The sequence below is a fragment of the Passer domesticus genome, chromosome 1 (genome assembly GCF_036417665.1).
Source record: "Passer domesticus isolate bPasDom1 chromosome 1, bPasDom1.hap1, whole genome shotgun sequence".
Classification (NCBI taxonomy): Eukaryota; Metazoa; Chordata; class Aves; order Passeriformes; family Passeridae; genus Passer; species Passer domesticus.
The window spans coordinates 139,211,338-139,224,001 of record NC_087474.1 but is presented as its reverse complement, the minus strand read 5'-3'; the positions used below and the strand labels follow the sequence as shown (position 1 = coordinate 139,224,001).

At 39.4% G+C, this 12,664-nt stretch overlaps 1 protein-coding gene across 1 annotated transcript in view; it reads right to left on the bottom strand.

Annotated features, from left to right (window-relative positions):
- Positions 1 to 1,623: 1,623 nt before the first annotated feature.
- LAPTM4B (lysosomal protein transmembrane 4 beta) overlaps positions 1,624 to 12,664 on the bottom strand; it is a 58,973-nt gene continuing 47,932 nt past the window's right edge. Inside the window, exon 7 of the mRNA XM_064392505.1 lies at positions 1,624 to 3,669. Within this exon, the coding sequence (XP_064248575.1) occupies positions 3,595 to 3,669 (75 nt within the window). The 3' untranslated portion in view covers positions 1,624 to 3,594. The remainder of the gene's footprint in view (positions 3,670 to 12,664) is intronic.

Here is a 12,664-nt window from a genome sequence, read left to right as displayed (position 1 = left end):
TTGACTGGTCATCATTTGCTCTGCTTCCTTGCCAAGATTTTATCTGGCTGTGTATGGATTCGATGTGGCCTTTGCTAACATATCAAGACTGGATTGTTTTTACCAACCAGAGGTTTTCCCAAAGAAATACAGACAGACTAACACCTAAAATGGTGGTCATTAGTAATTGTTTTAGAAAACTTCATGTTCTTACAAGCATGAGTGCCACATTGTTAGATCACCACTACAAATTTCTTGTTGCTTTCTCCAATATCATGCATGAGTGCAGAATGAAGGAAAGCTGCATTGCTGCATTGTTCAATCAGGAATAAAAGCATCAGGCATATAAGAGAAAAGTTGAACTTGTGCCTTAGCATGTGTAGGATTTCTGAAATGCAATGTCTTGTAGCACACATTAAAAAAAAAAAACCACAAAACCAAACCACAACAAAAAACCCAAACCAAACAAACAACAAAAACAAGCAAACAAAAACACAACAAACAAACAAACCAACAAAACAAAACAAACCAGAAGATATTTCAGCAAAAGATCTACTTATATTTCTGGCACTACAAAAGTTTAGATTCCTGTTTGCTGGTTTTGGCCTTATATTTATGATGCTTCATGTCAACATTTCCTCAAAGTGTTTTCTTTCCACTCCTAAGTTACTAAAAATTATTAATAAAAAGCAGCTATATTAGAATTTCAGATACAAAACCAGGAGAGCATTTGAGTAAGCAGATGCTCCTAATATATGTGAGAAAGGAAAATTGCAAGGAATATTGCAAAAAACTGTTAGGAGTAAGCAGTTCCCAAAACACAGGAACTTAAGAAGACAGCTTTTTAATAGGCTGTGTTGCAGATGACTATTAAAAATGAATTACAGAAAAGCTGTGGTGTAAATTCCCCAGAATTATACATGGAAATGGAGAATTCAGCATCTGAGGATAAAAAACCCTTCAGCTGGAGTTTATGTCTCTTCATGTAACCCACAGAATCTCATTTTTGTTTGGGGGGAGTGGAACTCCTCTCTCATGGGGATCCTGATATGTCACCAGAACTAATCTTACATTACATTATCTGTTACCTCCTACCCAGATATTTACTGTGTGCAAGAATGTCATGGATTTGATACCACAACCTTCCTGCCCTCTTTAACTCAAATTGGACCAAATCCCAGAGGAGTTCTGGCAGGACACACTGTACTCACATTTATGCATGCATGGGGTGTGTAAAGAAGTCTTGATTCCTCAGCGAGACAACTTAAAGTCTTAAGAAATTTCATGTGAATTAGCATGTTATCCCTATTATGGTGTGGAGAAAAAGAAGCCCCAGCTTTCAGAGTAGCTCAGTTTAGCCCTGTTCTGTATTACACACTTCATCAGACCAGAAAAAATGCCTGTGGTTTTGGACAATGAACTAAAACCTTGAATTATCTTTTGGTCTTACTATGCAATAAATTATAGAATTTACTGTCCTCTCCTCTATTTATACAGTATGATGGGAAAGATGATGAATTGACTGGTGAGTGGACTAAAAAACTATCCTTTAGTCCTCTACAGAGAAAATTCTACTATGACAGACTGATTGGACAGGAATTTATGTATGTTTGTGCTTGGAAGACAATAAAAAAAATTTCCATATTCTTGAGGAAACAATCCCTTTTATTGTAGAGAAGTTTGTATACGCAGATGCAATGTATTTACAACCAGCTTTTCTCAAACAGATGACTGCCTAACATCCTTCACAAATCTGTCAAGAATGAAAGAAAATGAAGCTCAGAAGCCCAGCCAGCCAGCACAACCCCCAAATTCAGATTAATTCCCAAAGACACCTGTAATAAGAGCAGATGGCATTATTCAGAAAGGAAAAAAATAGACAATGATCAGTGGATGGATTTCAGGATTGGTTCATTCAAATGCATTGCTTAGCTTGATCTTAGAGTAGATAAACCATGAACTAAAATTCCAATAAACAGATGGGGACCTGCCTTTTGCCAGGGGTGTGGAAGAGACAGGTAGCAAGAGTCTGTCCTTTCCTTCCCTGGCTTCTGCAAGAACAGCTCACAGTTGCAATCTCTGTGAAAATAATTTGTTGGTCCTGTGTTCCCCTGGAAAGCTCTTTTCCAGAAAAAAGTCAGGAAAAGTTCCACATTTCTTCAGCTGGCAGAATGGAGTCAATGCACTATGGGTAAGGACAGGTGTCCTGCTCAGGAAGGTGTGGACTCCCATACCAGCCCAGCCACAGGAGAGATGGCACCTTGGTGTCTTCTGGTGCCCCTCCAAACTGTGACTCAGCTCAGCACTGCCCTTTACCCGGGTGCTGTGCAATGGCACCAGCTGAGCTTCAGCCTGTACAGTCGCCCCAAACGCAGAGGAGACAATGCAGAGGGAAACAAGGAGAGGTAGAGACACACATTGTATTCCCTTTTCATGTTTCTTTTCAATTAAAAGTAGAAACTTCATCAAAACAAAAAGTTACATGTGCAGGAGGCACTTCTCTAGAGAAGAAATAAAACCTCACACAAACATTCACGGGTGAATGAGCCCCATGAGAAAGATTCTCAGTACAACCAGTTCAGTCATAAAAGGAATCTATACCCTCACACTGATGTATATGAGAAACAGACAAAACATATCTGCTGATGCTCAAGGAAATTACATGCTTAAGTTCCCCACAGGCTGGGAAAATGTATCTTAGAATCTGCATAATTTAGTTTACACTCAGCAGGACATTGCGATATTTACAGGCACATTCCAATGGGAAAACATTTGCGTGTTGAGTGTGAAAGACACAGCTTTGTCACCTAATCATGGGACTTTAAAGCAGGGATTTTGTGACCTCAAAATACTATTTGTGAAGTTAGTGGAGAGGAAAAAGGTGGGTAGGCAGAAAAAGAAAGTAATCAGAAATTGCTAACTTTTTTTTTTTTTTGCATTACAATGGTTTCAGGCTGGGATAAAGTGAGTCCATGTAGATCACAAGTTCTGGCTTTTTACACATAAGAGTGTTTTGTCTATTCTCATTTCCCATACTTATCCTTCCCAATTAAATATGTTTCCCATTAGCCAGTTTGATGAGAACAGTGCATAAGACTAATTCTTCTTCTTGCAATCATCATCATCATCACTCATAGCATAGTAACTTCAAAAATACTTGCAGAAGAGGAATGGACTGGAATGTTACTTTTTGACTTTTTGGTCTGTATTCTGAAGTTGAATGTGGGCATCTGAGAAACATGTTTGTAATGCTTTGGAAGTTTTACAAATAAAAATATTAAGTTACACTCTGAACCTGATAGAGAATGCAAAGTTCTATGTTCTCTAGCACTGTATGTCAGACATGGTGGAAAAAGCTATTCAGTGACTACTGTAACCCTAGTGCTACCCAGAATTATTCTGAAACTAGTTCACTAGTTTCTGAAACACTACTGTAGTTGCAGCAAATTATTAAAACTATCTACAGAATATGAGTCATACAATTTAGGTTTCAATATGTCAGCAAAACAGCAAAGTGTAACCCACAGAGGTTATATCCTGGAAGTGAAATTATCAAACTATTGCTTCAATGTCTGTAAAGTAAAGCTATCATCCCTGGGGACACAGCACTCTCACTTATGCTGACACATAAGGTGGTGGTGGATCTTTAGCAGCTCCATTCACAGGATCATCATATGGTGGTAACAGAACCTGCAGGAAAGGAAAAAAGTTTTTATTTTTAAAAAAGAAGTCACATGGTAAAATTTACTGGAAAGAAAACCCCTAAGGCCTTATCCACCACCAACCAACCAAACCCCAAAACAACAACAAAAACCCCCAAACAAGCCAAAAAAAAAAAAAAAAAAAAACACCAAAAAACCAAAAACCCAAGACAAACTCCCAAACCAAAAAAGAGTAAATTATTAAGCAGGAGCAGAATAGTTAAGAAAAGAAATAATATTAGCTTGAAGTTCCTCCTTTTCAATATGTATACTGTTTTCATTATGAAAGAAAACAGAGTTCTTCTCATTTCATAGTAACCCCAGTAGCAGCTTGATTGGATCTGTTCACTGCTGGTACCTGAATCTGTTCAATCTGGCAGTGACAGTGGCTGCTTCTTCTGCAGCTCTCCTCTGTCAGGAGTGCTAAACCTTGTCTCCTGGAGGAGTGCTCAAACTGCCAGAGTGAGAAAAGTCCTGAAAACCTCTCCTTCTGAGCCCTCCCTGGAATAGCTAATAATTATTTTGGAGTGGGGAAAAAGAAAATGAATGGAGAACAAATTGCCCAATGTCGAAATAAATCTCCAGTTTTATACTTCTAGAGTACTCAGCCATGAGAAGGAAGATCTATACTCCCAGAAGCATTTCAGTGAATCCTCCAACATCTGATAGCAATTAGGAGATTAGGACAGGTTTAGTCATATATCAACCCCATTCACTGTAGCCCAGGCAGCTTTCTAGGACATGGGAGATACAAGTTCAGGCCACACAGGGCAGGGGAGAGATTTGAACCAAGACTCCTACTTGTTTAGGCAAGTATGCCAGCCATCATGCAATTTTAATGGCACCTGCACTGACATTAGTTAGCTTGCATGTGAAAAGAAAAAGGAGGAGTTGGTTTGTGAACACCAGCAGGGACTGAGGATAAATTAGATGTCTGAATGAAGAATGAGTGTACATTTCCTAAAATATCTCAATAACATGCAAGAATATCACTGAAGTGCACTGAGATACTTTATGCAGCTGATGATGAATTATTCATAATGGAATTTCCTATCAGCATTGCTTCTTGGTCATTAAAGAGCATGTAAAGCTGATTGTCTAAATGCACATAGGGAATATCTATAGGGACTTCTGCCATGAGAGGATTTCACCAATTCTTTTAGAAGTTGATAACCTGCCTTCTGCAAAGAAACATCCATAATCATTCCTTTTGAACCTCAACCACAAGATACAAAATCAGTAGGAATTGTTCTGTAGATTTAAATAGACTTTGGAACAGACTTTTGTGGGGTAGTTCCAAGTATGATTCACATTATACTCATGTGAGTTTACAAACATGCATTGATGAACATGTGTTCAAGTACAGCTGTGCATGTTGTTAAGATTACAGAATGGCTTCCTTGGCATCTTCAGCCCTTAATCAGAAAAATTTCATTACTTAGAAAAAGAAATTGTCAGAGCTGTTGCTTTTCATTAATACCATGTGTTTGAGCTTGAATAAATGCAGTATTTTATGTACTACACAATCTAAAAACCCTTGTATTTGAAAAGCATTTAATAAACTATGTCACCCTTAAAGGCTGCAAGCATCTTATGACTTTTTATCTAGGGAAATCAGGACAATATTTAGGATTTCAAATATATATTATGATAAAAATCATAAACATATTTTGCAACGTAACCTCAGTAAATCACAATGCTAAAGCACGTTAACTGTGAAAAGCACTACAGATGAAATCTCCTTCCTAGCACTGATCACTAATTTAATAGCAGGATTTCTAGTAAAATCCTTATGTTACTAAAAAAGCACTAGTTTCTCAAATATACTGAAACATGTTCATTAGTTTATTATGACATAATATAATTAGTAATTAAATCTGATCTAGATGTTACTCTGAAAATGAATTAAGTTCTCTTTGTGAAGATTTCACAATGCACTCTCATAATGCTAAGTCCCAACCTGTGATCCATTTCTTTCAGGTTCAGAATATATTTCATCAGATGTGACAAGAAGTGACAGTCAGGCCCTGTCATCCAAAGAGCTGTCCATTCTAGCTGATAAAGATGAGCTGATCAATAATGGACAAGACCTCTTCCTGTGCTCTGATCCTCTTCTAAATCCATGTGTCCTAAGACTACAGTGTTTACATCAATATTATTACTTCAGCATTGAGGTCGCTGTCATTTCCAGTAGGTCTTCTGGCCTGGAGAATTAATGGTAGGAGTGAATTTCTCCATTCCCTTCACTCTTGTATGAAACGAATCTGTCTGGTAGAAGAAAAGCCTCCTGCTGAGGCTTTTACATCTCGAGAGGTGAGCACTCTTCTTCATTCTGCAGACCCAAACCTCAAATATGGGTCAATGGCCCCAAGGGCCCTCAGAAGACACTTTCTCACCAACAGTTCAACAAGAACTGCTGAGAAGAGAGAGGAATGCCTGTAGAAGCCTGGACAGCTGTAGGCACACAGTCTGTGGTAATTGGGAGTGGGGCTGCAGCCAGCCTCATCCCCAGTGGGTACAGCTGGGAAAAGCAGGTGAGCAGCACTGACAGCAATGAGCCATGGAGTGCCCAGGGGCACTGACCAACCACCAAAGGCAACAGAGGGCACACAGGGATAATGCATGTAAGATGAAGAATATAAAAGGTTGGGCTAAAGAACAAGAAGGACAGATGCTTGCAGCCTTCTGAAGTGATATGATGTTACTGTGTATGGGTGAATGCCTAAAGCCTTCTGAAGTTGTATGGTGACACTCTGTGTATTGTGGCTGTCTCAACTGTGACACGTGCTGTGACAGACAGCAAGGAGCTAATGCATTGCCATGCCTCAAACACTAATGGCCATGCAAGTGGGAAAGTTGGAACAGAACATTCCTGGAAAGGTGGGACCATACAAAGGTAGGGCAGTCCTTTTCTGGAGCCAATTTTCCTGTTCTGTGGTGATGATACAACATACAGCACAAGTGCAAAAGCAGGGTTAAACAGTGGTCATATTCCTAGAGAGGACTGTGGGCCACCAAGGACCCCAAACACCCCCTGACTCTTTTTGGGAACTCTCCATCATAAAACTCTGTGTACTCCATAGTGTTGCATTAGACATAAAGAAACCCCTTCCTGGAAGGGATATGGATGCTCCTCTGCTAACTTGCAGGTACATAACCTGACAAACTTTTTGGGCTGTGGGTCCCCACCCTCAGTGGAACACAACTGTAACCATTATTTTGACCACAGACATTGAAATTACAACAGTCAAATCTTGTCATTGGATCCATAGGTAGTTATGTCCTTCCTCTCTGCTATCTACTCTTAACCATCTACCCATCCATAAAGGTCCTTCAAACCTAACTGAAAACCTTCTATGATGGCTAATGGAAGCAGATAAGTGCTGTGAATATAAATCAGCATAGATATTCAGCCAGTACACTATGCTCTCTAGAGAGAGAATGGAAGCCAGTCAACGAGCCAAAGAGTGAATTCAGAAACTGGAAAAATAGAAACTCACTATTCAGTCTTATCTATGAATCTGATTAGAATGGATGCCATCTAAATTAAATGACAAAGTATAAAAAATGTGCATATTTTAGGTACATGGTACCCCAAGACAGAATCTCCACTCAGATAACTGACACATTTTGTTTCCCAGGCATTTTTGCATTTCTTTGTTGTGAATTGAGAAAAATGTATGTTAGTTGCCTGCGTGCTGTGGGAATAATGTTTGCAGATTGTCACTCACAAGTTACTATAAAAATTATGAAGGACACCCATTTTTTGGCACTCAGTGATCCCTATATGAAGACATTCTGGCTTTTTTCAGTAGACCAGCAAGCAAGTTTGGAAGATTAAATAGTTGTAGAGTTCAGTACTACAAGCATGCCTAAAATCTTAAGGACAGAAGCTCCTAACTTCTTTCACAAGCCCTATAACTGCATTAAATTTATTTAAGAAGCAAGTACCATTTTAACACCAGCCTTTAAGATGTAGCCAGATGTAACATTACCCACTGTTTGTACAATAGTCTGGTGTAAAAGCATCACAGAGAGACTCTAAATCAGAGCTCTAGGGGTCTCAAACCAAGAGGGTTCAAACCCACAGCTCCAATCTGCCATATGAATGCTCCAGATATGAGATTTTCAGTTGGGAAGGGAGGGAGGGAAACTGGGGATATGTAGCCCTACACTCAAGTGGGGCAGGGAATGCTGAGGTCTGGGCTTCATTCCCAATAGCATTTAAGCATTTTGTGATAAGCAGTCATGTATAATTGGCAGAAGTAATCCATAACTGACCCATAAGAAATCCTGTTTCTGATTTAGCTGGTGTCATCTGAGTGGTTTGGTTAATTGTATTACATAAGCATCTCTATTATAAAGCACATGATACAGGATGACCTTCTCTGAAAGAAATAATTACCAAACTAGTTTGCCAATGGCTATAGCATATTCAGTTAATATAAGCATATGTCATTTCCTATTTTTTACATCCTGGTTAATCTGGTTTTGGAGAATAAGTTCTTTAAGGCATTGTTTAGAAATTTATCTGAGAAGAAACACAGGTAATACTAATCTTGTCCCAACAGTGTTTTGTTTGTTTGTTTCTTTGTTTGCCTGCTTTGGGGAGCATATTGCATTATTTCAATAATCACTTCTTATCTTTGTTGCTGATTCCACATTTACTTGAACTTTCAGGAGAAAATTTTCTTTCTTCAGCACATGTATGTTTTCTCATATTGCTGCAGTGGCTCCTGTTTGAACTCAAGCTCTTAGATCTCCTCTTTCCAAAGGAGAAAATGTGCTTGGTTTTGTATGAGTAAAATAAAATATTTGATCAATTAATGATTTCTGCATTCTCACCCAAACCTCACTGAACTCAACAGAAATCTTTAGGTTTCTCCAGAGAGCTGTGGATTGCTTTTTCCAACAGCCATTTGTATTCTCCACTGGATGGAATGGTACTGTTGCTGCACAACAGCTTTGAGTTTGAACAGTATTCTGTTTGGCTGCTGTAAGAAGCATTTGGCAGTTCCCATGACAAAAAACCTTGTTGATGTCTTGTTAGAAACACACACAACTCTAATTTACTTTTATCCAACACTTTCTTAAATTCCAAAAAAAAGGCTATAGATTAGAAAGGTCTATGATAAGTACTGATGGTTATAATGAACATTCATAATGTTTTCTCTAACTTTAGCTTTTTCAGTAAAAACATCTTTGCTTTATGCTGAAGGACTTCAGATTACATCACACAGATGACAGGGACAGGTTACAATAAATAGTTGTGTGGAATTAGGGTCATTACTACTGCTATTTACTCCTGCTCCTGTCCTGGTCTTGTTGCTATCATTTGGATCTCTGACAAATTGTTCAATTTTGCCTTAGAAGGATCTCACATTTATAAAACAGGTGTATTATTTGTTATGTCATAAAAGATGTTGGAAACATCAAGACAGAGTCAAAACTCCCTTGCATGACACTTGGATATGACTGTATGAGACAGGTGCTAAATTGTGGAAAAATTTACAAACTAAATATGTATTTGCAGAAATTTCAGCCTGTGCCTGAAAATGTTTATCCCAAGTGCTTCACCACAGCTCTGAATGTACTGCATATAATTCTTCTGCAGAAGTGACCTTTACATTTCAGACACCCAAATCCTCAGGGTGATTTGAGTATGTGGGAAAGAAAAGAAGAGAGGGCAAAAGGAGCCACAGGTCAAATACAAAGTGTCAGCAGGCTCAGGCTGTATTCTCTGTTGTTAAAAAGAGGAAGAGTAACCACAGGGTGAATAGTGTTAGACAGATTGGAAGAATATGCCAGAGCCAGTGCTGGATGCAGTGCTGAAATAGTCACTGCATGCCTTTCCTAATGCAGGGTATGTTTTCTCCTCAACACAGCACAAGGCTGATGCATCAGGTTCAGAGACAACTGAACTGAAAGAAGAGGTTTTTAAGCAGCAATGCCTAATTGCACCAGCCCTGTGCTTTGGGTTCATTACATCTCAGTGATTCCAGCCATGACCAGCAACCTACTTGCACCAATCTGACACCACTGTGTGCTTTGGAGAGGGTTCAATGGTATGCAATCACGTTTACTAATTTCATGTTTACTTCCCTGCTGTCCTGCCATTTACCCAGCCAAGAGAAGTGGAATTTCCTCCCACAGCTGTGGTGCTTTGAGGAGCCATTAACTGCAACCTAAAGCACGTTCAGCTGCAGTGAAGCAGCATCCAGCCTACAAACAGCTCCAGAGGGAAGGCTGCCATCAAAACCACCTGTCCCATTCAAGAAGATAGTCCCAAATGTACTGCTGGGCTCTTGACTACACAGATGTTGTGAAGATCACCTGGGGAAAACAGCAGACGTCTGTGTGCATACACAGCTATAGCCAGCTGATTGCTTCACTCTGTGAAGCAGGAAAGGCTTAGAATAATTCTCTCTTTGCAATGTTTCCCTGTCAAGTTTGACAATGTGGGCTTTTTTCTGAGCTGTCTGAGATTACAAAGGAAAATGTAAAATTAAGGTGTTTTATTTTTCCTTAAAAATTTCTGATATCCAAATCTCTTCAATTTAAGCTCGTTGTGGATACTCGAGCCACAAAGTGGTAGCTATTTCCTTTAGTATTTTGTGTGACAATAAGGTCTGGACTATATGTAAATATCACTGATTATTTAATCAATTTTGTATTTTATTTGAAAGTAAATAAGCCTATTAATGTAGCACTTGTTTTTATTTCCTGTACAAGATTTACTGGAAGCTACTAAATATAGTGATTTTATTGAGGCCGGCCTTCAAAAGTTTTCAATATTTCTCTGTAGAAGTAGCATTTATCAAGAGTGTCTGAAGAAATACGTTTTTTCTATAATGAGCTTCCAAGAGTTCACAGAATAGAATATCCTGAGTTGGAAGGGACCCACAGGGATCACTGAAGCCCAACTCCTTGCCCTGCACAGGACCATCCCTAGGAGTCACACCGTGTGCTTTAGAGCATTGTCCAAAGGCTTCTTGGGCTCTGTCAGGCTGATGCTGTGGTCACTTTCATGGGGAGCTGTTCCAGTGCCCAAACACCCTCTGGGTAAAGAAGCTTTTCCTGATATCTAATCTAAACTACCCCTGGCACAACTTCAGGCCATTCCCACTGGTCACCAGAGAGAAGAGATCAATATCTGCCACTACACCTCTCGTTGTGAGCAAGCCGTAAACCACTATGAGGTCTCTCCTTAGTCTTCTCTCCTCCAGGCTGAACAGACCAAGTGACCTCAGCCACTCCTCATACAGCTTCCCCTCCAGACCCTTCACCATGCTCGTGGCCCTCTTTGGACACTCCCTAATAGTTTTATGTCTTATATTGTGGTGCCCAAAACTGCACACAGCACCCACCAGTGGAGAAACAAGTATTAAAACTAAATCCACTGAGAATTCAGTTTTCTATTTAATCCCTTAACACAAATTCACATTTTTACACTGACTGTATGAAAAGGCTGACAGCCTTCAGGAGAAGAGGGAGCTTTCTTCCAGTAGTAAAGAAAGAATAATAATAATAATAATTCCATGGTGAGATGCAGTCAGATGTTGCAAGCACTGGAGACAGAAGTAAGGGTTAGATTTCAGAATGCTGCAGTTAAGCACAATCATATAGGAACAGCTCTCCTGGGTAAGTTTAAAGGTCCATCCAGATCACAGTAACAAGTGGTGAATGATAAAGAAACAGAAGTGCAAGACAGAACAATGAAAGAAATTTAGAAAAAGCAGTGCAAGCGTATGTAGTTACAACTTGCCCAGAAAATTCTCTAAACTGTCAGAAATTTGATTGTCAAGGACTTGCTGGGCTACTGGTTATTAAAGGAATTTTCCTTTCATTCATTTTTCTAGCCTGCATTTCAATCCAAGCTGATGTCTAGCACGGCAGTGGCCCCTAGTAAGCAGACCCACAGCTCATCTAGGTATTGCATGAAGAAATGCATTTGGTTTGCTATGAAACCTGTCAGGAGCTGTTTCACTGAGTGTGCCCCAGCTCTTTTCTAAGCCAGTGAGCACCCCTCTGCCACTCGTGACTCTTAAGACCTCTATTAGATCCTCCCTTGTTCTGCCCTCTTTCATCTCACTAAGGATCCTTGCTCCCCTGCAGGTTTTGGGTCCAGCTGAAGGGAGAGCTCCAGGACCAGGTATGTGAAAGGTGCTGGGGAGGTAGCTGACCTACATTTGAGCTCAGGAGAGTGGCAGGCACTTTCACCCATCTGACCTGGTCAGATGATCTTCCAGATGACATCACCTGCCCTTTAGAAGAAATTCTTATAAGAAAATGCTTATGAATATCTGCTTCAAATGTGCTAGTTTGCAATGTTAATGGATGCTTTGCTCTAATGAGTCCAGTCAAAGCAAATGTTTCTGAGGAAGTAACACACCAATGTCTTAAAAAGTGTTCCCATCTTTCTCTTTTTCTTTCTCCCTATCCCCAGATAAAAAGAGCCCTGGTCATAGAGCCAAAACCAAAGCTTCATATCTGAGTCAAATCTTATTTAATATAAAATGAGAAATGTTTGATTTTGTTTCATACACAGATGCTGTTATGGTTTCATTTGGATGCTTTTGCTTGAAAAGTCTATCCAAAGTATGCTAGTTAATTACTATTTAAGGATTTCATTACGTGTTGTCTTTCAAATAAATCCCAAGAAATCATCCTCTCAATGTGGACAGGAAGTATTTTCATGTTTATATGTATGTATTTCCTTTAGAAACCACACTAGAACGATTACAGATGGAGTAACTGGAAGCAGAATAGCTCAGAGATAATTTATAACCCCATTCAGCAAAGAAGTAGGGTTCAGTGCTCCAAAATCATCTGTTCAAGGTTAGAGCTGGTATGGCTTTTCTTTGGCAAAACTGCTTGTTTATTCCAAGACACCAGCTCTCCAAGACACTATTTAGGAAACTTTACATGAGTTTATGAAATTCTGCAATGAAGCAGTACAATGTTTTCAGCACTCCTGATAGATG